Raw genomic sequence first — 24,135 nt, forward strand, 5'->3', positions numbered from 1 at the left:
AGCAGCTCTGCAGCATCTGAATAATTCACTAAGGAAATTTGTCCCTCAAGAGACTCCGTAGGCCCCATCCAGAGACCCGGTACAGGACCCGATCAGGGTCTGTACGGATCAGGATCTGTACGAATCAGGTTTTCTACAGATCAGGGTCTCTACGGATCAGGTTTCTATGGATCAGGTATCTACGGATCAGGTATCTACGGATCAGGTATCTACGGATCAGGTCAGGGTCTCTACGGATCAGGGTCTCTACTGATCAGGGTCTGTACAAATCAGGGTCTCTACAGATCAGGGTCTCTACGGATGAGGGTCTGTACGAATCAGGGTCTCTACAGATCAGGGTCTCTACTGATCAGGGTCTCTACTGATCAGGGTCTGTACGAATCAGGGTCTCTACAGATCAGGGTCTCTACGGATCAGGTTTCTATGGATCAGGTATCTACAGATCAGGTTTCTACGGATCAGGGTCTGTACGGATCAGGGTCTCTACTGATCAGGGTCTCTACGGATCAGGTTTCTACGGATCAGGTTTTTTACAGATCAGGGTCTCTACGGATCAGGGTCTTCTACAGATCAGGTTTCTACGGATTAGGTCTCTATGTGACCGGTCCTCAACACTAGAGCTGCTGACCGTCACCTGGAGGAAGACCTGATCCTCGACACCTGGTCTGTATAGCAGAGACCACAAAAACCTCTGTGGACCAGACTTTGTCCTGTGGTTCCCCCGGGACAGAGACCAGGACACAGAGTGACGGACCTCCTGAACGAGCTGAAAAGAAACGGTGGAATCAAAGTGCTCAACATCTCAGCTTCAAGAGAAACTTTATTCATCTCATCAAACACCGACAGAGACAAAGAAAAACAAACAGACTGAGCGTGCAGCAGAGCCTCCACCCTCTGTGACATCACAGTGACATCACAGAGGAGGAGGAGTCAGGGTGAACTACAAATATATATTTATAAACTTCAAAATAGAAATCTCTAGAGGTACAATGGATACTCTTCATAATACTACAGAAAATATGATTATAAATATAACGCCGGCGTCGTCTCCCTTCACAAACTGACCAATCGCAGCAGAGGAGGCGGGACTTGTGAATGTCATCGCTGCCATTGGTCGTAAAGGTCACCTGAAAGGAAGTGACGACCCGGCATTGAACAGTCTGACGAGTCAAATCCTGAGAATGACGTCATTACCGTGGGGGCGGAGCCACGGTGTGACATTATCGAGCGTCACCTGTGAGGCGTTTATTCACGAGCCCTTACATTCTGGTTTATTACCACTTAAGATCTAATAACAACCATCAGATGACTCTTCATAATTAAACCTTTTATTCATAATTAAGACACTTCTTTATTAATGAGACTTTAATAATAAATATTAAACTTTCTCTCAGTCACTTTCTTTAGTAAATGGCTTTTTAATCTGCATGTATTCACATTTTATTTGCTTTTTTTTTTTTTACCTGATAAATATGAAGTTGTTAACAAAAATATATTTTCACAAACAGAAACATCTGAATTATTCATAAGAATTATAGATTAGATATCAGTTTCCTGTGTTGTAGTGCTTTTTAAGGTCTCAGCCAATCAGCTGGCAGCATTCATGAGTTTGTTTTGTGGAAAATTCAATAAAACTTTATGAATATTGTAAACTACTTTGTGTTGTCAGGTGAAGGCGTTTCTTTATTCTGTTACAGGAGGACGCATCTGTCCCGTCTGAACTCACCTGCATTTAGCCCCACCCCTCCAAAAGAGGCGGAGCCTGGAGTGGAGCTCATGTGCTCCAGGTGATGAAATTCAACAAACTTAACATTTTTGTCTCGTTTTCTTCTTTTTGATGAACGTCACATGACAACGAAAACTTCTGAGATTATAGCCGAGTCATCAGAAATTAAAATCTGATTGATGATTGGATGGAAAATAAACAGAGGTGACTTCGGCCTCTGATTGGTTCCGGTCCTCGGCCTCTGATTTGCTCCGGTCCTCGGCGTGTAATTGGTTCCGGTTCTCGGCGTGTAATTGGTTCCGGTCCTCGGCGTGTGATTGGTTCCGGTCCTCGGCGTGTGATTTGCTCCGGTCCTTGGCGTGTGATTTGCTCCGGTCCTCGGCGTGTGATTGGTTCCGGTCCTCGGCCTCTGATTGGTTCCGGTCCTCGGCCTCTGATTGGTTCCGGTCCTCGGCCTCTGATTGGTTCCGGTCCTCGGCCTCTGATTGGCTGCGGTCCTCGATGTGTGATTGGCTCCGGTCCTCGGCCTCTGATTGGTTCCGGTACTCGGCCTCTGATTGGTTCCGGTCCTCGGCCTCTGATTGGTTCCGGTCCTCAGCGTGTGATTGGACCCAATCCTCAGCCTGTGATTTGACCCAATTCTCGGCCTGTGATTGGACCCAATCCTCAGCCTGTGATTTGACCCAATCCTCAGCCTGTGATTGGCTCCGGTCCTCAGCGTGTTTGAACATCAGGATGGAGTTGTAAATTTTGAGAGCGGGACCAAGTTTGATTGACATGATCCTGACAATGTCCCGTTGGGTGAGCAGAAGGAAGGCCCGCCCATCGATTTGCTAGATGGACGGAAGCAGGAACCAATGAGATCACAGCAGGTTCAATGTGATGAGTTAAATCAACAGCAGCTGATTGGTCGTCTCACCTCGTCTCTGAACTGTTTGGCCTGTTCTTCACAACCAGGAAGAGACTCAATGAAGTCTGACACCTGCAGAGAGACAGACAGGTCAGAGAGAGACTAAGACAAGTTAGAGATACAGACAGGTTAGAGAGAGTAAGACAAGTTAGAGAGACAGACCGGTTAGAGAGAAACAGACAGTTTATAGACAGACAGGGACCTGTCTGTCTCTCTCTGACCTGCTGGACGCTCCAGTGTCTGACGGTCTCTGCGTGGACTCCGGAGACGCCCGGCAGCAGTTTGCGGTGTTGCTCCCAGCAGAGAGACAGGTCGCGGCCGGGCTGCGCCGACATGGCCGACAGGAAAACAGACTGGTGGAGGGCGGCCTGCAGACTGGACTCTGCTGCTGGAGAGACAGACAGGTCAGAGAGACAGACAGGTCAGAGAGACGAGTCTCTGAAACAACACTTTGAGCTGTTTGAACTGTGACTCACGACGTTAGCAGAATGCTAATCGTTAGCAGAATGCTAAACGTTAGTGCCTCAAGTGTCGAGGTCCTGGTTCTGGTTCAGACTCGTCCATCAACAAACACAATCCAGTCTGAACCACATTAAAACGTTAAGAATCAGGAGACCTGTCTCACCCCACAGCAGTGAGACAGGCGTCACGTGACCAGAGACAGGAGGAGCAAAGAGACCTTCACAACCAACACCGCTGTTACCATGGTGAGCTGTCTCCATGGAAACAGCCACTTCATTGGCCTGCTGTTTCCATGGAAACACAATCAGAGAGAGAGAGAGAGAGAACGTCAATGAAACTGTTCAACGTCAATGAAACTGTTCTACGTCAATGAAACTGTCCAACGTCAATGAAACTGTCCAACGTCAATGAAACATGAAACTGTTCAACGTCAATGAAACTGTTCAACGTCAATGAAACTGTTCAACGTCAATGAAACTGTTCTACGTCAACGAAACTGTTCAACGTCAATGAAACTGTTCTACGTCAACGAAACTCTTCAACGTCAACGAAACTGTACAACGTCAACGAAACATGAAACTGTTCAACATCAATGAAACATGAAACTGTTCAACATCAATGAAACATGAAACTGTTCAACGTCAATGAAACTGTTCTACGTCAATGAAACTGTTCTACGTTAACAAAACTGTTCAACGTCAACAAAACTGTTCAACGTCAACGAAACTGTTCTACGTTAACGAAACTGTTCAACGTCAACAAAACTGTACAATGTCAATGAAACATGAAACTGTTCAACGTCAATTAAACATGAAACTGTTCAACGTCAACGAAACTGTTCAACGTCAATGAAACTGTTTAACGTCAACGAAACCGTTCAAAGTCAACAAAACTGTTCAACGTCAATGAAACTGTTCTACATCAACGAAACTGTTCTACGTCAACGAAACTGTTCTATGTTAACGAAACTGTTCAACGTCAACGAAACTGTACAACGTCAATGAAACATGAAACTGTTCAACATCAATGAAACATGAAACTGTTCAACGTCAACGAAACTGTTCAACGTCAACGAAACTGTTCTACGTTAACAAAACTGTTTAACGTCAACAAAACTGTTCAACGTCAACGAAACTGTTCTACGTTAACGGAACTGTTCAACGTCAACGAAACTGTACAATGTCAATGAAACATGAAACTGTTCAACGTCAATGAAACATGAAACTGTTCAACGTCAATGAAACTGTTCTATGTCAACAAAACTGTTCAACGTCAACGAAACTGTTCTACGTCAACGAAACTGTACAATGTCAATGAAACATGAAACTGTTCAACGTCAATGAAACATGAAACTGTTCAACGTCAACGAAAGTGTTCAACGTCAACAAAACTGTTCTACGTCAACAAAACTGTTCAACGTCAACGAAACTGTTCTACGTTAACGAAACTGTTCTACGTTAACGAAACTGTTCAACGTCAATGAAACATGAAACTGTTCAACGTCAATGAAACATAAAACTGTTCAACGTCAACAAAACTGTTCTACGTCAACAAAACTGTTCAACGTCAACGAAACTGTTCTACGTTAACGAAACTGTTCAACGTCAATGAAACTGTTCTACATCAACGAAACTGTTCAACGTCAACGAAACTGTTCTATGTTAACGAAACTGTTCAACGTCAACGAAACTGTACAACGTCAATGAAACATGAAACTGTTCAACATCAATGAAACATGAAACTGTTCAACGTCAACAAAACTGTTCTACGTCAACAAAACTGTTCAACGTCAACGAAACTGTTCTACGTTAACGAAACTGTTCAACGTCAATGAAACTGTTCTACATCAACGAAACTGTTCAACGTCAACGAAACTGTTCTATGTTAACGAAACTGTTCAACGTCAACGAAACTGTACAACGTCAATGAAACATGAAACTGTTCAACATCAATGAAACATGAAACTGTTCAACGTCAACGAAACTGTTCTACGTTAACAAAACTGTTCAACGTCAACAAAATTGTTCAACGTCAACGAAACTGTTCTACGTTAACGGAACTGTTCAACGTCAACGAAACTGTACAACGTCAATGAAACATGAAACTGTTCAACATCAATGAAACATGAAACTGTTCAACGTCAACAAAACTGTTCTACGTTAACAAAACTGTTCAACGTCAACAAAATTGTTCAACGTCAACGAAACTGTTCTACGTTAACGGAACTGTTCAACGTCAACGAAACTGTACAATGTCAATGAAACATGAAACTGTTCAACGTCAATGAAACTGTTCAACGTCAACAAAACTGTTCTACGTCAACAAAACTGTTCAACGTCAACGAAACTGTTCTACGTTAACGAAACTGTTCAACGTCAACAAAACTGTACAATGTCAATGAAACATGAAACTGTTCAACGTCAATGAAACTGTTCAACGTCAATGAAACATGAAACTGTTCAACGTCAACGAAACTGTTCAACGTCAACAAAACTGTTCTACGCCAACAAAACTGTTCAACGTCAACGAAACTGTTCTACGTTAACGAAACTGTTCAACGTCAACAAAACTGTACAATGTCAATGAAACATGAAACTGTTCAACGTCAATGAAACATGAAACTGTTCAACGTCAACGAAACTGTTCAATGTCAATGAAACTGTTTAACGTCAACGAAACTGTTCAAAGTCAACGAAACTGTTCAACGTCAATGAAACTGTTTTACGTCAACGAAACTGTTCTACGTTAACAAAACTGTTCAACGTCAACAAAACTGTACAACGTCAATGAAACATGAAACTGTTCAACATCAATGAAACATGAAACTGTTCAACGTCAATGAAACTGTTCTACGTCAATGAAACTGTTCTATGTCAATGAAACTGTTCTACGTTAACGAAACTGTTCAACGTCAATGAAACTGTTCTATGTCAACAAAACTGTTCAACGTCAACGAAACTGTTCTACGTCAATGAAACTGTTCAACGTCAACAAAACTGTTCAACGTCAATGAAACTGTACAATGTCAATGAAACATGAAACTGTTCAACGTCAATGAAACATGAAACTGTTCAACGTCAACGAAACTGTTCTACGTCAACGAAACTGTTCTACGTTAACGAAACTGTTCAACGTCAACGAAACTGTTCTACGTTAACAAAACTGTTCTACGTCAACGAAACTGTTCTACGTCAATGAAACATGAAACTGTTCAACGTCAATGAAACATGAAACTGTTCAACGTCAATGAAACTGTTCTACGTCAATGAAACTGTTCTACGTTAACGAAACTGTTCAACGTCAATGAATCTGTTCAACGTCAACGAAACTGTTCTACGTCAACGAAACTGTTCTACGTTAACGAAACTGTTCAACGTCAACGAAACTGTTCAACGTCAATGAAACATGAAACTGTTCAACGTCAATGGCCAAATCGCAATGTCCCCCCTTACGGACTCACGGACTTTGAGGCGCACTCCCGCGAAGTCCTTGAGGGTTTAGGGATGTCCCACTGCCAAAACCTCAAGTGTTTGAGGGTTCTCTCGCGGACATTTTGAGCCCTTTATGAACTCTTTCCGTAAGTCACATGGTATGCTGACTTAGCCGAAGGGAATTACCCACAAGTCATAGCAATGTGACGTTAAACACGGGGTAACCAGTGGACGCATGGAGACGTTTAAAAAAAAAAGTAAACAAAGAGGACGGCTCAGTGTGTTCAGCCTGTCTTATTATATTACACAGAAACATTAAGGGTTAAAGATGGAACAAAAAAATAACTTGAAATCAGATATTTATTTATTTATCCATTTATCCAAATATTTGATTTTGTCATCGAAGATGTTTTGACAAAAACAAGTAAATAGATGATATGAAATGACCTCATCTAGTGAGGAAAGAGCCTGAAGACGTTCAAATCAGGGAGTACAAAGTATAAGTATAAATACACACAATTATACATCTTATTTTTTTGTCGTTTTCATGGTAACGTGATATGTTGCAGCAAAGTGCTGTCCCATTCATATTTACACCCTTTCGAGCCCTCACAGTCTCTCACACTCAACCACTGACCAGGTGACGTCAGCTAAATCCTTCAGAGTTCAGGGCTTAGGGTTTAGGGAGGACATTGGGATTTGGCCAATTAATCTGTACCTGGTGTGATGTGAAGCTCCTCCTCTTCCTGTTTCCCACGGAGGAATTTGGTTGGATGGGAGAGTCTGGAGGAAAAGAAGTCATTATAAAATAAAGACAAATAGTTTCATCAAGTGACTGAATGTGTTCTGATTCCTCTGCTTCTGTCTGCTGAAACGATGAGTCTATTGATCCGTTATTGATCCATTATTCTGACTGTGATGGAATCTAACTAGCAGTCGTTGGAAAAAGTTTATTGGAATTTAATTCCAAATGAATAACTTCAATTTCAAATTATGATATTCAGATTCAGTTATTTTAACATTAAAAGTCAAATTTAAACGAGTCCAAGTGAGTTTCTTCTAAAGCCGTCAAACCTGTCTGTCTGTCTGTCTCCCCTGTCTGTCTGTCTCCCCTGCCTGTCTGTTTCACCTGCCTGTCTGTCTCACCTGTCTGTCTCCCCTGCCTGTCTGTCTCACCTGTCTGTCTGTCTCACCTGTCTGTCTCACCTGCCTGTCTGTCTCCCCTGCCTGTCTGTCTCCCCTGTCTGTCTGTCTCCCCTGTCTGTCTGTCTCACCTGTCTGTTTCACCTGCCTGTCTGTCTCACCCGCCTGTCTGTCTCACCTGCCTGTCTGTTTGTCTCACCTGCCTGTCTGTCTCACCTGTCTGTCTGTCTCCTTCTCTTCCCCAGAGGAAGCAGCAGGGTCTGGTCTCTGGGCTCTGTCTTCACCTGGGCACACCTGAAAGAACGTCTTCGTCATTAAAAGGTTTCGTAACATGCTGTAATTTATTCGTGAATTAAATTATTTGTGAATAAATGATTACCTGTCTGACTCGTTACCGTGGTGATACATGGTGACAGGTACGAGGGTGATGACTCTCTCTCCTCCCAGCCTATCAGGAAGCAGCACCTCCTTACGCATATTAATGTCCGAGTACGGACACCCGAAGGCACTGGGGGGACAGAAACATGACTCAGCAGAAATAAAACACGACTCAGCAGACAGAAACGTGACTCAGCAGACAAAAACAGGACTCAGCAGACAGAAACAGGACTCAGCAGACAGAAACGTGACTCAGCAGACAGAAACATGACTCAGCAGACAGAAACATGACTCAGAAGACAGAAACATGACTCAGAAGACAGAAACAGGACTCAGCAGACAGAAACAGGACTCAGCAGACAGAAATGTGACTCAGCAGACAGAAACAGGACTCAGCAGACAGAAACGTGACTCAGAAGACAGAAACGTGACTCAGAAGACAGAAACACGACTCAGCAGACAGAAACGTGACTCAGCAGACAGAAATGTGACTCAGCAGACAAAAACAGGACTCAGCAGACAGAAACAGGACTCAGCAGACAGAAACGTGACTCAGCAGACAGAAACATGACTCAGCAGACAGAAACATGACTCAGAAGACAGAAACATGACTCAGAAGACAGAAACAGGACTCAGCAGACAGAAACAGGACTCAGCAGACAGAAATGTGACTCAGCAGACAGAAACAGGACTCAGCAGACAGAAACGTGACTCAGAAGACAGAAACGTGACTCAGAAGACAGAAACAGGACTCAGCAGACAGAAACATGACTCAGAAGACAGAAACAGGACTCAGAAGACAGAAACGTGACTCAGAAGACAGAAACGGGACTCAGCAGACAGAAACAGGACTCAGAAGACAGAAACGGGACTCAGCAGACAGAAACGTGACTCAGAAGACAGAAACGGGACTCAGCAGACAGAAACAGGACTCAGAAGACAGAAATATGACTCAGCAGATGTATCCGTACCTGTGGTGTCCGGTGTATTTGGCTCCTTTAATGTGTCCAACTCCTCTGCAGCCACGAGTGGGACAGACACCCTGAGAGGGAGACATGGGGGAGGAACCTGTCTCACACACAGCGGGAACAGAAACACTGTTAGAATCATTAAACATGTCTGTCTCTCTGACCCGTTTCTCTCTGACCCATCTCTCTGACCCGTCTCTCTGACCCGTCTCTCTGATCCTTCTCTCTCTGACCCGTCTGTCTGACCTGTCTGTCTGACCTGGGGGGGGTTCCAGAGGGTGTCCTGTGCGTTGACACCAGCCCACAGGATGAAGGTCCTGGAGGTCACTGTCGCTCCAGACGTCAAACTGCTGCGACCAGCCGTCATAATGAACCTGCAGGTGAACACACCTGGTGACGTCATCACACACTCCAAAACATCACACGGGTAGACACACGGGTAGACACACGGGTAGACAGACGGGTACACAGACGGGTACACACACGGGTAGACAGACGGGTAGACAGACGGGTAGACAGACGAGTAGACAGACGGGTATACAGACGGGTACACACACAGGTAGACAGACAGGTAGACAGACGGGTACACAGACGGGTACACAGACGGGTACACAGACGGGTACACAGACGGGTCTGACGTACCTTCACTCTGTAGTCTTCTGTATCCTTTACCGTGGCGACGCGGATCAACATAGGGTTCTTCCTGTCGACGGCCTCCAGTTTCTGGTTCACCTGGAACCCGTGTGGAGCTCTCTGATTGGACGAAAAGACAATCATCACATCATCTGAGTGATGCCTTCTCTACCTCCTGGTTTCCTTTTCTACCTCCTCCTTTCCTTCTCTACCTCCTTGTTTCCTTTTCTACCTCCTCCTTTCCTTCTCTACCACCTTGTTTCCTTCTCTACCTCCTCGATTCCTTCTCTACCTCCTCGATTCCTTCTATACCTCCTCGGTTCCTCACCAGTGTGAAGGCTGAACTGGGAGCAGCGGTGGAACCAGTTTGATGAAGGTATTCCTCCCACAGGAAGTTCTCTGGGTTTGGGTGTCCTGAAAAACAGCAAGTATCCATGACCAGTAGTACTACAGAGTGAGTACTATGTGAGTGTATACTATGTGAGTGTATACTACAGAGTGTATACTACGGAGTGTATACTACGGAGTGTATACTATGTGAGTGTATACTACAGAGTGTATACTACAGAATGTGTACTATGTGAGTGGGTACTATGTGAGTGTATACTATGTAAGTGTATACTACGGAGTGTATACTATGTGAGTGTATACTACAGAGTGTATACTACAGAATGTGTACTATGTGAGTGGGTACTATGTGAGTGTATACTATGCGAGTGTGTACTGAGTGTGTACTGAGTGTGCACTGAGTGTGCACTGAGTGTGCACTGAGTGTGTACTGAGTGTGCATTGAGTGTGTACTGAGTGTGTACTGAGTGTGTACTGAGTGTGCATTGAGTGTGTACTGAGTGTGTACTGAGTGTGCACTGAGTGTGTACTGAGTGTGCACTGAGTGTGCACTGAGTGTGTACTGAGTGTGTACTGAGTGTGTACTGAGTGTGCACTGAGTGTGTACTGAGTGTGCACTGAGTGTGTACCCTGAGGAGCGGTGAGAGGTCGTCCCTGTTCTTCACACCAGCCCACAGGATGGATGTACGGACTGCTGCTGTCACACCTGATCCATCCAATGAGAATCAATCAATAAGTATTGATCAATACCTTCAGTCTCATACAAATACACTTTACTATCACCATTTACTGCTACTGTACAACACTGTACTGTGACACTATCAATACTACCTCTACTGCCTGTACTACCAGTACTACTACTACCTCTACTGCCTGTACTACTACTACTACTACTACTACTACCTCTACTGCCCGTACTACTACCTCTACTGCTGCTGCTACTACCTCTACTACTGCTACTACCTTGACTGCCCGTACTACTACTACTACTACTACTACTACTACTACTACTACTACTACTACCACCTCTGCTACTACTACTACTACTAACTAGTAAACATGTTAACTTTCTCTAGTTTCACTCGTGGAAGAAATTGCTGTTACTAATTACTAGTACCACTGTCTGTCTCTCTGCCTGACTGTCTGTCTGTCTCTGACCTGTCTGTCTGTCTCACCAGTAGTCATATGTGTCGTCCCAGTTGTCGAAGTGAACCAGGAAGTGGTCATCGATGACATCAGCAACGGAAGCGACGCAGACGAGTCCGGGGTTCTTCCTGTCGACCGCCTCCAACTTCATCCCCACACTGAACCCACAGCTCTGACAGACAGACAGACAGACAGACAGACAGACAGACAGACAGACAGACAGACAGAGAGAGAGAGAGAGAGAGGTGGTGAGATCAAACCCACAGCAGGCAAACAGACAGACAGGTTTCTACTGACGGCTGACAGACAGGTGAACAGACAGACAGGTTTCTACTGACGGCTGACAGACAAGTGAACAGACAGACAGGTTTCTACTGACGGCTGACAGACAGGTGAACAGACAGACAGGTTTCTACTGACGGCTGACAGACAGGTGAACAGACAGACAGGTTTCTACTGACGGCTGACAGACAGGTGAACAGACAGACAGGTTTCTACTGACTGCAGACAGACAGGTGAACAGACAGACAGGTGTATACTGACTGCAGTGTGACAGGTGAACAGGGTCGGGGGGGCAGCATGAGAGCCTGTAGACTGAAGGTAATGCTGCCAATCAAAATCTGTCTCACTGTGGCCTGTAAAGAGAGAGACAGACAGGTTGGTTGAGTGGTGTCACCTGTGTAAGGTGGTCCTCTGTGAGGAGGAGCGGCTACCTGTAATCACCTTTGGGGGGGTGGAGCTTGTGGTTGTTGTCTTTACACCAGCCTGTCTGTCTGATGTTGGCTGAGTCAGCGTTTACCCAGAAGTCATAGCACTCAGAGTACCCGTCGATATGGAGGCGGAGCCGACAGCCAATCACCTGAGAGAGAGAGAGAGAGAGACAGGACACTCACCTGACCGACCTCAGACAGGTGTGTGTGTGTGTGTGTGTGTGTGTGTGTGTGTGTTACCTCGGCCACGGTCAGCACACAGAACATAGACGGGTGCAGCGGGTCGACGCCCTCCAGCTTCATCCCAACTTTAAAACCAGTCCTCCTACTGGGAACACACTGGGACTGACAGACAGGTCAGAGAGAGAGACAGATCAGAGAGAGAGACAGATTAGACACAGAGACAGGTCAGAAAGACAGGTCAGAGAGAGAGACAGGTTAGACACAGAGACAGGTCAAAGAGACAGAGACAGGTCAAAGAGACAGACAGGTCAGATAGAGAGACAGGTTAGAGACAGAGACAGGTCAAAGAGACAGACAAGTTAGAGAGACAGACAATAGTAGTATTGATTGATTAAAGAAGAATGTATATAGCAGGCTACATACACACTGATGGGAGGAGCTACCACCTGTCTATCAGACTCACTCATTCACACACTGATGGGAGGAGCTATGGGGGCAATTCTGGGGTTAAGTGTCTTGCTCAAGGACATATCGACATGCGACCAGCGGAGCTGGGGATCGAACCGCCTTAACCACAGTTGCTTCACATGTGTGTGTTACCTGTGTGTATGTGTTACCTGTGTGTGTGAGTTACCTGTGTGTGTGTGTTACCTGTGTGTATGAGTTACCTGTGTGTGTGTGTTACCTGTGTGTATGTGTTACCTGTGTGTGTGAGTTACCTGTGTGTGTGTGAGTTACCTGTGTGTGTGAGTTACCTGTGTGTGTGTGTGTGTGTTACCTGTGTGTGTGTGAGTTACCTGTGTGTGTGAGTTACCTGTGTGTGTGAGTTACCTGTGTGTGTGTGTTACCTGTGTGTGTGAGTTACCTGTGTGTGTGAGTTACCTGTGTGTGTGTGAGTTACCTGTGTGTGTGAGTTACCTGTGTGTGTGTGTGTGTGTGTGTGTTACCTGTGTGTGTGTGAGTTACCTGTGTGTATGTGTTACCTGTGTGTGTGTGAGTTACCTGTGTGTATGTGTTACCTGTGTGTGTGAGTTACCTGTGTGTGTGTGAGTTACCTGTGTGTGTGAGTTACCTGTGTGTGTGTGAGTTACCTGTGTGTGTGTGAGTTAGCTGTGTGTGTGAGTTAGCTGTGTGTGTGAGTTACCTGTGTGCGTGTGCTACCTGTGTGTGTGTGTGTGTGTGTGTGTGTGTGTGTGTGTGTTACCAATGTGTGTGTGTTACCTGTGTGTGTGAGTTACCTGTGTAAACATTGACAGAGGAGCAGCTTCTGTTTTCTGTTCGTTCAGGTACTGCTGCCAGGACCAGGACCGTCTCTTTACACTCACTGAACACACACACACACACACACACACACACACACACACACACACACACACACACACACACACACACACACACACACAGTTTACTAGTGCTGCTAACTGTTAACTAGTACAGCTAACTGTTAACTTGTGCTGCTAACTGTTAACTTGTGCTGCTAACTGTTAACTAGTGCTGCTAACTGTTTACTTGTGCTGCTAACTGTTAACTTGTGCTGCTAACTGTTAACTAGTGCTGCTAACTGTTAACTTGTGCTGCTAACTGTTAACTAGTGCTGCTAACTGTTTACTTGTGCTGCTAACTGTTTACTAGTGCTGCTAATGGTTAACTTGTGCTGCTAATGGTTAACTTGTGCTGCTAACTGTTAACTAGTGCTGCTAACTGTTTACTTGTGGTGCTAACAGTTAACTAGTGCTGCTAACTGTTTACTTGTGCTGCTGTTTACTAGGGCAGCTAACTGTTAACTTGTGCTGCTAACTGTTTACTTGTGCTGCTAACTGTTTACTAGGGCTGCTAACTGTTAACTTGTGCTGCTAACTGTTAACTTGTGCTGCTAACTGTTTACTAGTGCTGCTAATGGTTAACTTGTGCTGCTAACTGTTTACTTGTGGTGCTAACGGTTAACTAGTACTGCTAACTGTTTACTTGTGGTGCTAACTGTTAACTAGTGCTGCTAACTGTTTACTTGTGGTGCTAACGGTTAACTAGTGCTGCTAACGGTTAACTTGTGCTGCTAACTGTTAACTTGTGCTGCTAACTGTTAACTAGTGCTGCTAACTGTTTACTTGTGCTGCTAACTGTTTACTAGTGCTGCTAATGGTTAACTTGTGCTGCTAACTGTTAACTAGTGCTGCTAACTGTTAACTTGTGCTGCTAACTGTTAACTTGTGCTGCTAACTGTTTACTAGTGCTGCTAATGGTTAACTTGTGCTGCTAACTGTTAACTAGTGCTGCTAACTGTTTACTAGTGCTGCTAACGGTTAACTTGTGCTGCTAACTGTTTACTAGGGCAGCTAACTGTTAACTAGTGCTGCTAACTGTTTACTTGTGGTGCTAACTGTTTACTAGGACAGCTAACTGTTAACTTGTGCTGCTAACTGTTTACTAGTGCTGCTAACTGTTAACTTGTGCTGCTAACTGTTTACTTGTGCTGCTAACTGTTAACTAGTGCTGCTAACTGTTAACTTGTGCTGCTAACTGTTTACTAGTGCTGCTAACGGTTAACTTGTGCTGCTAACTGTTAACTAGTGCTGCTAACTGTTTACTAGTGCTGCTAACTGTTTACTTGTGCTGCTAACTGTTTACTAGGGCAGCTAACTGTTAACTTGTGCTGCTAACTGTTTACTTGTGCTGCTAACTGTTTACTAGGGCTGCTAACTGTTAACTTGTGCTGCTAACTGTTAACTTGTGCTGCTAACTGTTTACTAGTGCTGCTAATGGTTAACTTGTGCTGCTAACTGTTTACTTGTGGTGCTAACGGTTAACTAGTACTGCTAACTGTTTACTTGTGGTGCTAACTGTTAACTAGTGCTGCTAACTGTTTACTTGTGGTGCTAACGGTTAACTAGTGCTGCTAACGGTTAACTTATGCTGCTAACTGTTAACTTGTGCTGCTAACTGTTAACTAGTGCTGCTAACTGTTTACTTGTGCTGCTAACTGTTTACTAGTGCTGCTAATGGTTAACTTGTGCTGCTAACTGTTAACTAGTGCTGCTAACTGTTAACTTGTGCTGCTAACTGTTAACTTGTGCTGCTAACTGTTTACTAGTGCTGCTAATGGTTAACTTGTGCTGCTAACTGTTAACTAGTGCTGCTAACTGTTTACTAGTGCTGCTAACGGTTAACTTGTGCTGCTAACTGTTTACTAGGGCAGCTAACTGTTAACTAGTGCTGCTAACTGTTTACTTGTGGTGCTAACTGTTTACTAGGACAGCTAACTGTTAACTTGTGCTGCTAACTGTTTACTAGTGCTGCTAACTGTTAACTTGTGCTGCTAACTGTTTACTTGTGCTGCTAACTGTTAACTAGTGCTGCTAACTGTTAACTTGTGCTGCTAACTGTTTACTAGTGCTGCTAACGGTTAACTTGTGCTGCTAACTGTTAACTAGTGCTGCTAACTGTTTACTTGTGCTGCTAACTGTTTAGTAGGGCAGCTAACTGTTAACTAGTGTAAGAGTTTTGGAGACCCTTTAAGCCAGGGTTAGTGATCCTGAACAGAGGTTAAACTGATCTGAACAGAGAGCCAATCAGAGAGCAGGGTTTCCCCCAGGTGTGTGTGTGTTACCTTGAGTGCTGCTGACTTTGTTTTTCATCTTCTGTTCTTCTTCTTTGGTTGTTTTCTGGTGATGAGACGCGTTTTTCACATTAAAACACTAAGAAATTACAAAGTATTGTCGTTAAAATGTGCTTTAATCTGAAGACACCAACAAAGACACCGCAGAAGAAGAGTGTCAGCACGTGACTAAATGTTTGTTTATGTCGGTTTTTATACTTTTAAAAAGAAACAATAAACTTGGGTCACAATCCGAACTCTTATTGTGAAAGTCTGACCGGAAGTGTGGTCCTGTTAACGCTGACAGGTTGAATCAGGAAACAACAAACAGCGGAGATCCGCGGGCCTCTCCGCCGGCCTCCGGCCTCCTGTGAGCGGCTTCAGGAGCAGCAGAGACCCGCTGAGAGGAACCGGGGGACCGGGGAGACAGTACTGATAGTACCGGTACCGGTACCGAGCGGTTACACAACACTTACCGTCACTGATGATCCACCTCACTCTGCTGCTGACAGCTACACAACACGGAAATAAAGAGAAGAACAGCCCACTGCGCATGCTCCAAGGGGAGGGAGGGAAAGAGAGAGAGAGAGAGAGAGAGAGAGAGAGAGAGAGAGAGAGAGAGCGAGAGAGAGAGAGAGAAGAGAGAGGGAAAGAAGAGACAGAGAGAGAGAGAAGAGAGAGGGAAAGAAGAGACAGAGAGAGAGAGAAGAGAGAGGGAGAGAGAGAGAAGAGACAGAGAGAGAGAAGAGAGAGACAGGTGAGGCTGAGACAGATGCACTTCCTCCTAAAAAAAATAAAAGTAAATGTGAAAGGAGAAGGAGATAGAAGTATAGGAGATGGAGATAGGAAGTATAGGAGAAGGAGATAGGAAGTATAGGAGAAGGAGATAGGAAGTATAGGAGAAGGAGATAGGAAGTATAGGAGAAGGAGATAGAAGTATAGGAGAAGGAGATAGGAAGTATAGGAGAAGGAGATAGAAGTATAGGAGAAGGAGATAGGAAGTATAGGAGAAGGAGATAGGAAGTATAGGAGAAGGAGATAGAGGTATAGGAGAAAGAGATAGGAAGTATAAGAGAAGGAGATATAAGTATAGGAGAAGGAGATAGGAAGTATAGGAGAAGGAGATAGGAAGTATAAGAGAAGGAGATATAAGTATAGGAGAAGGAGATAGGAAGTATAGGAGAAGGAGATGGGAAGTATAGAAGGAGATAGGAAGTATAGGAGAAGGAGAAAGGAAGTATCCAAAACCAGTATTAGTATCCAAAACCAGTATTAGACTCCACAATATAATGTCTAGACAATAACATCCATAAAATGATCATAATTGTGCTAAGCTAGGCTAACAGTTCCCCTCTGCTTCCAGTCTTTGTGCTAAGCTAGGCTAACTTGTGGTGGACTCCCTCTGACTGATGGACACTCCCAGTCTGAGCTGGTGTCCAGCTGCTGGTCTAAACTGGGAGCTTCCTCCTCCCTCTCTCTGCCCCCCCCCCCCCTCTCACTCTCTCTCTCTCTCTGGCTCCTCCCCCTCCCCCCCCTCTCCCCTCACAGACGAGCAGTGAGCAGACCGATCGGAGGTGAGTCTGTTTCTTCTCTTTATGTCTCTATTGATCACTGATATTAGATTAATAATGATTAATAATGATTAATAACAGATTCATGATTAATAATGATTAATAACAGATTAATAATGCTTAATAATGCTTAATAATGATTAATAAGAGATTAATAATGATTAATAACAGATTCATAATGATTCATAATGATTCATAACAGATTAATAATGCTTAATAATGATTAATAACAGATTCATAATGATTCATAACAGATTCATGTTGACAACGATCCAGACCAGATAAACCACCGTGAGTACCAGATGTGGATCAGACCTGAACCAGGACTATTATTATTATTATGACGAGACCGATGGAGGTTTAGATCCAATCAGAGCTTCTAGAGGATCCAGAACAGGGACATCATTACAGATCCGGGTTCGGCACCAGATCTGGTCCAGATGACAGCTAACTGGTCCCAAGTGGATCTGGTCTGAGTCTGTAATAATGTCCCGTTGTGGATCCGATACGGTCTCTGGACTCTGATCTGGATTCAGAATGAGGCTTCAACACATACTGATGATAGAACTGTGTTGACAGAAACAGGTCTGAGACCTGAACCACCACCCACCTGTCTAAACCAGTCCACTAAGATCTGGATCGTGGCTTCAGACCCTAACTCGGTCTGGATCTGGTATTAAAGGTGTTTACGGGACCGAAACTGGACCAGATGTGGCTCAAATAAACCACTTTGAGGAACTTCTCCAGACTTGATCCAACAAGAAACCACTAAACTAGACTGAAACCACCAGACCTGGACCAGATACAGGACTACTTACATCCTCGTGGTCCATGTGGTTTTCAGAGGATTTAACCAGGTCAGATTACCGTCTGAGGACCTGAGTGAAAACACTTATCTCTGACGCTCTGATTGGCCGACACCATCCATTTCCTCCTAATGGACACATGAAGCAGCTAGCGTTAGCCTGCGCACCCCACTCTGTCCTCCCCTGGGAACCAAAACCATTAGAGCGAGGTTCCCCCCAACATACACACACACACACACACTGATCAATACACTGGAAGAGGCCGACTTCCTCTCACACACGTTATCAATATTTAATGTTGGCTCAACAACCACAACATCTAAATACAACAACTAACATCCAATAAGCTTTCTCACCTTTAACAACAAAGTCTGACAACTTTTACTGTTTGATTTAAAACGATGATTCAGTCAGGAAGTGGGCTCTGATTGGCTGACAGGCTGTAGACGCTCTGATTGGCTGACAGGATGTAGACGCTGTGATTGGCTGACAGGATGTAGACGCTGTGATTGGCTGACAGGATGTAGACGCTCTGATTGGCTGACAGGATGTAGACGCTCTGGTTGGCTGACAGGATGTAGACGCTGTGATTGGCTGACAGGATGTAGACGCTGTGATTGGCTGACAGGATGTAGACGCTCTGATTGGCTGACAGGATGTAGACGCTGTGATTGGCTGACAGGATGTAGACGCTCTGATTGGCTGACAGGATGTAGACGCTCTGATTGGCTGACAGGATGTAGACGCTCTGATTGGCTGACAGCATCTCTCTCTACAGGATGTTGTCATCATCTCCATCCACCTCCTCCGCCCCCCCTCAGACGGTGACCACTGACCTCCACCACGTGACCATGGAGACCTACTGGAGAGAAGTGCGGAGCATTGAGGAGGAGAAAGAGGAGGAGGAGGAGGAGGAGGAGGAGAGGAAGAGTATGGACGGTAAGTCAAAGTGACAGCAGAGTGAGACGGCGTTCTTTATCCATCTGACTCGTCTCTGTTTTACCTGCAGAAGTGGAGCTGGAGGAGGCGTGGCTAAAGGAGGCAGGGCTATCCTCCCTGGTGACGACCTTGTCGTCCGAGGAGGCGCCGCCGCCGGCCGAGGTGCTTCTGTCCACATTGACACATCAACAAGCCGCCACGGTGAGGAGGAGGCTGGACAACTACAACGAGACGCTGAAGACCAGAAACAAGCAGCCAATCAGAGACGTCCGCGACGTCTTCACCGAGGTATATAAGTAACACTTAAAAAAAACAATGTATAATATCTGTGTGATATGAAATGAAATGTGTTTTCTCTCTCTCACATACACACACACACACACACACACACACACACACACACACACACTGTTCCAGCCTGACGATGACTCAGAAAGATGCCCCTCCCCCCCCTCTCACCGCGCCGAGTCACCTCCGAGTCGATACCACACCACCACCAAAACCATCCGGCGGAACGCTCACAGAGGTACCTGTCAGTCCACTCACCTGTCCGTCAGTCTGCTCATGGACCAACAGACCCACCCAGTACTCTACCCAGTCCATTGGGTAATGTTCTAATGGTCCTTTAGGTTCTTGTTGTAATTCAGGTGGTTCCTGTAGAGCAGGGTTCTACTGGTCCTTTAGTTTGTTCTAGTGGTCCGTTAGCTGGTTCCTTTGGTCTCTTAGGTGGTCCTTTAGGTGGTTATCATAGTCCTTTAGGTGGTTCTACTGGTCCTTTAGTTAGTTCTAGTGGTCCATTGCGTGGTTCTAGTGGTCCTTTGGGTGGTTCTAGTGGAACATTGGGTCGTTATAGAGGTCAGTTATGGTATGTGGTTCTAGTGATCCTTTAAATGGTCCTAGTGGTCCTGTTATTGATTTCAATGGTCCTTCAGGTGGTTTTAGTGGTCCATTACGTGGTTCTATATGTGTTTGTTCTAGTGGTCTTTAAACCTGTTCAAGTGGTCTTTAAGGTGGTTTTAGTGGTCCTTTAGGTGGTTCTAGTGGTCTTTAAGATTGTTATAGATGTCCTTTAGGTGGCTTTTAAAGTGGTTCTAATGGTCTTTAAGGTGGTTCTAGTAGTCTTTAAGGTGATGTTAGTAGTCCTTTGGGAGTTTCTAATGGTCTTTATGATGGTTTTAGTGGTCCTTTAGGTGGTTCTAGTGGTCTTTATGATGGTTTTAGTGGTCCTTTAGGTGGTTCTAGTGGTTTTTAAGATTCAAGGAAATAAACAACTGTTTACTATTTGTGTTTCCAGTTCGACCAACTCTTCCGACATTCGTTTTTGAAGATCAACTACCTGAAAACCCGTCATCCCCAACACACCCTCCAACACACACACACTCTCCGACACGCACAAACTCTCCGACACAAACACACTCCCCGACATACACACACTCTCTGACACACACACACTCTCCGACACACACACACTTTCCAACACACACACACTCCCATTCTGTCAGTTGGTCGAGACAAGCTGATTGGCTGCTGCGGGAATCTCCGTACTCAGAAGGCGTGGCTGAGCACAAAAGGGGCGGGACTTGTTGGGACTGTCTTCATTTCCATGGAAGTGACAGTGGTGATTTACCGGTGAGTCTGACCTCCTGACACACACTCCTGCTTCTAGTTTCATTCTTTACATTACTTCTATCGGGGGCATAATCAAGTTCTACGTTTTGGAACTAGAGTTCCCATAATGCTTTGGGGTGTAAAAGAGAAACTAAACGTGTTGATGTATCTCAGTGGCTACATCTCAAGTCTCTTAATTTCCTCGCTCCTCGATCGTCGCTTGAACAGGAAGTTGTTCTGCTTCTCTATATTGACGGCCGTCTCAAAGCTCTTATTTAACTCAGAGAAGAGAGGAGAGAGGAGAGAGGAGGGATCTCTGAGGAGTCATGAGCGAGGACGCACGAGAACAGGCTTCCAGGAAGTGTTTTAACGGCCGACACGCCCCCTCTTTGTTCATCAGTGATGTGATTGGACGCTGCAGACGATCAGACTGACTGACTGAGTTTAACACCAGAGTGAAGACAGATCAGATTAAACTCTAGTTTATATTTGATATGTTTTCTGATTCACCGTCTGGTTTAAATAGATGTTCATAGATCTGAACAACAAAAGAACCACAAACAACTTTCTTCATTTAGTAGAAAGATTTGTCTTTTCATGATCTGATATTTCCCTCAATAACGGGGATGCAATTAAGAGACTTGGGATGTACCCTGTGTGTGTGTGTGTGTGTGTGTGTGTGTGTGTGTAGTTCGTACCTGTCCCACCCACTCAGGGTCTCGTCTCAGCTGACGACTTGTCCTCATGTGACCTCACCCGCCTCGGCTTCATCTCTCACATCGAGCTCTCCACCTTCCTGCTTGCTCTGGGCGTCCAAACCAAACGCCACCGCCCACCGCGCCGCAGGACTCGGGGTGATTGTTATTAATATCATTATTATATCATTATTATCATTATATCATTATTATCATTATTATCACCATTATTATCTTTATTATCATTATTATATCATTATTATCACCATTATTATCATTATATCATTATTATCACCATTATTATCTTTATTATCATTATTATATTATTATCACCGTTATTATCATTATCATTATTATATCATTATATCATTATTACCATTATTATCATTATAATTATTATCATTATATCATTATTATCATTATTATCATTATTACCATTATTATCATTATTATCATTATATCATTATTACCATTATTATCATTATTATCATTATATCATTATTACCATTATTATCATTATTATCATTATATCATTATTACCATTATATCATTATTACCATTATTATCATTAGATCATTATTATCATTATTACCATTATTATCATTATTATCATATCATTATTATCATTATATAATTATTACCATTATTATCATTATTATATCATTATTACCATTATTATCATTATTATATCACTATTACCATTATTATCATTATTATTACTACTAGTAGTAGTAGTTATAGTAGTAGTAGTAGTAGTAGTTATAGTAGTAGTAGTAATAGTAGTAATTATAGTAGTAGTAGTAGTAGTGATAGTAGTAGTAGTAGCAGTAGTAGTAGTTATAGTAGTAGTAGTAGTAGTAGTTATAGTAGTAGTAGTAGTTATAGTATTGGTAGTAGTTATAGTAGTGGTAGTAGTAGTACTAGTAGTAGTAGTAGTTATAGTAGTAGTACTAGTAGTAGTCATTTTACATCAGTCAATAATTACTTCTGAGTCATCTGAGGATTGATATGAATCCTGCGCTGTGATTGGCTGATGTCTCACGTTGGTTTCAGGTCTTTGTTGTTTGGGTTCCTCATTTAAAGGGCCAGCTCACACACAGACATGAAGACAGGTTAACGTGATGTTTTCACACCTCAGTTTGTCACAAATATAGAATAAAAATATTGGACAAAGGCTCCATAAGACCGAGGAAATGTTTTCACAACTACCTTAGGTAGACAGGTAGTATGTCATGAAGTGTCCCTGTCTGTCCCTCTGTCTGTCTCTCTGTCCAGCAGACAGCGGTGTCTTTGCTGTTCCTCTAAACTCGCTGTTAGAAAACGACAGGAAGAAGTTTCCAGGAGTTAAAGTTCCTGTTGTCTTCCAGAAGGTAAAGAAACTGTCTCTCTCTCTACCTGTCTGTCTCTGTGTGTGTCTAGATAAAGCACCATGTACTTGTTGGTCCTCTTCAGTGCAGAAAGACCAACCTGTGTGTGTGTGTGTGTGTGTGTGTGTGTGTGTGTGTGTGTAGTTGTTGTGTACTTTAGAGCAGACTGGTCTGCAGACTGAAGGGATTCTCAGAGTTCCAGGATCAGCTGCTCGCCTGAAGGTGACACACACACACACACACACGCACACACACACGCACACACGCACACACACACACGCACACACACGCACACACACACACACACACACACACACACACACACACAGACACACACACACACTGTGATCTGTCGTATTTTACAGAATAATGGAGTGATATCTGTCTGTCTGTCTATGTCCTCAGTGCCTGCGTAGAGAGTTAGACAGGTGTTGTGGAGAGTTCGACTGGTCTGCAGTGAGACAGGTGGAGGCTGCAGGTCTGCTGAAGCTTTTCATCAGAGAACTGCCAACACCGCTGCTGACACACACACACCTGTCCACCTATCGCTCTGTGCTGGGTACACACGCACGCACGCACGCACGCACACACGCACGCACGCACGTACGCACGCACGCACACACGCACACACGCACACACGCACACACACACACACACACAGTGATGAATCATCAACATGTCCCGTTGTGTCTCTGCAGGTGTCTCCTCGGTGGTCCACCAGGTTCAGGCTCTGCAGCTTCTGTCATTGCTCCTTCCTGAAGCAAACAGAGAAACACTCAGAGTAAGTCAGCATCTCTCAGTACACAGGTTACAATAGTAACTACAACCGACCATCATCTCTCAGTACACAGGTTACAATAGTAACTACAACCGACCATCATCTCTCAGTACACAGGTTACAATAGTAACTACAACCGACCATTATCTCTCAGTACACAGGTTACAATAGTAACTACAACCGACCATCATCTCTCAGTACACAGGTTACAATAGTAACTACAACCGACCATCATCTCTCAGTACACAGGTTACAATAGTAACTACAACCGACCATCATCTCTCAGTACACAGGTTACACTAGTAACTACAACGAACCAACATCTCTCAGTACACAGGTTACAATAGTAACTACAACCGACCATCATCTCTCAGTACACAGGTTACAATAGTAACTACAACCGACCATCATCTCTCAGTACACAGGTTACAATAGTAACTACAACCGACCATCATCTCTCAGTACACAGGTTACAATAGTAACTACAACCGACCATCATCTCTCAGTACACAGGTTACAATAGTAACTACAACCGACCATCATCTCTCAGTACACAGGTTACAATAGTAACTACAACCGACCATCATCTCTCAGTACACAGGTTACACTAGTAACTACAACGAACCAACATCTCTCAGTACACAGGTTACACTAGTAACTACAATGAACCAACATCTCAGTACACAGGTTACACTAGTAACTACAATGAACCAACATCTCTCAGTACAAAGGTTACAATAG

The 24,135-nt window shown here is 44.1% G+C and overlaps 2 protein-coding genes across 8 annotated transcripts in view; one reads left to right on the forward strand and one right to left on the reverse strand.

Annotated features, from left to right (window-relative positions):
* Nucleotides 1-802: 802 nt before the first annotated feature.
* LOC137892151 (lethal(3)malignant brain tumor-like protein 4) lies at nt 803-16,168 on the reverse strand. Of its 4 annotated transcripts, none has more exons than XM_068737090.1 (18): nt 16,107-16,168; nt 15,643-15,697; nt 13,277-13,362; nt 12,096-12,200; nt 11,869-12,004; nt 11,689-11,780; nt 11,175-11,317; nt 10,629-10,705; nt 9,980-10,065; nt 9,661-9,771; nt 9,278-9,392; nt 9,022-9,118; nt 8,052-8,180; nt 7,889-7,966; nt 7,248-7,312; nt 2,858-3,021; nt 2,646-2,708; nt 803-2,559 (listed from the first exon to the last, which is right to left on the reverse strand). In XM_068737090.1, exons 2-18 carry the CDS (start codon nt 15,668-15,670, stop codon nt 1,885-1,887), a joined length of 2,250 nt encoding a protein of 749 aa, XP_068593191.1. In that variant the 5' UTR covers nt 15,671-15,697; nt 16,107-16,168; the 3' UTR covers nt 803-1,884. The 4 variants fall into 4 exon arrangements, with proteins under 4 accessions (XP_068593191.1, XP_068593190.1, XP_068593189.1 ...); XM_068737089.1 differs by having other exon boundaries at nt 2,858-3,024; XM_068737088.1 differs by having other exon boundaries at nt 9,022-9,392.
* A 132-nt stretch (nt 16,169-16,300) lies between these two features.
* Nucleotides 16,301-24,135, forward strand: part of arhgap28 (Rho GTPase activating protein 28) — a 10,355-nt gene continuing 2,520 nt past the window's right edge. For 2 of the 4 annotated variants that reach the window (XM_068737095.1, XM_068737097.1), the window contains exons 1-11: nt 16,301-17,204; nt 17,456-17,492; nt 18,786-18,946; nt 19,017-19,234; nt 19,364-19,472; nt 20,241-20,575; nt 21,246-21,408; nt 22,528-22,619; nt 22,761-22,838; nt 23,022-23,175; nt 23,315-23,397. In XM_068737095.1, the coding sequence (XP_068593196.1) occupies nt 18,787-18,946; nt 19,017-19,234; nt 19,364-19,472; nt 20,241-20,575; nt 21,246-21,408; nt 22,528-22,619; nt 22,761-22,838; nt 23,022-23,175; nt 23,315-23,397 (1,392 nt within the window). In that variant the 5' untranslated portion in view covers nt 16,301-17,204; nt 17,456-17,492; nt 18,786. The remainder of the gene's footprint in view (nt 17,205-17,455; nt 17,493-18,785; nt 18,947-19,016; nt 19,235-19,363; nt 19,473-20,240; nt 20,576-21,245; nt 21,409-22,527; nt 22,620-22,760; nt 22,839-23,021; nt 23,176-23,314; nt 23,398-24,135) is intronic. The other 2 variants (XM_068737099.1, XM_068737098.1) reach the window with 2 other exon arrangements.

This window comes from Cebidichthys violaceus, unplaced genomic scaffold, assembly GCF_023349555.1.
Source record: "Cebidichthys violaceus isolate CVI_PGR_0920_01 unplaced genomic scaffold, fCebVio1.0.p SCAF_76, whole genome shotgun sequence".
Classification (NCBI taxonomy): domain Eukaryota; kingdom Metazoa; phylum Chordata; class Actinopteri; order Perciformes; family Stichaeidae; genus Cebidichthys; species Cebidichthys violaceus.

Bases quoted from the DNA above. Each gene is read 5' to 3' on its own strand.
- LOC137892151 (XM_068737086.1), bottom strand. From the start codon at position 15,670: ATGAAAAACAAAGTCAGCAGCACTCAAG. The intron at 11,781-11,868 runs GTGATTACAGGT...CTCTCTTTACAG, and splicing joins CAAGCTCCACCCCCCCAAAG to GCCACAGTGAGACAGATTTT. The intron at 3,025-7,247 runs GTACAGATTAAT...CTGTCTCTCCAG, and splicing joins GGAGCTTCACATCACACCAG to CAGCAGAGTCCAGTCTGCAG.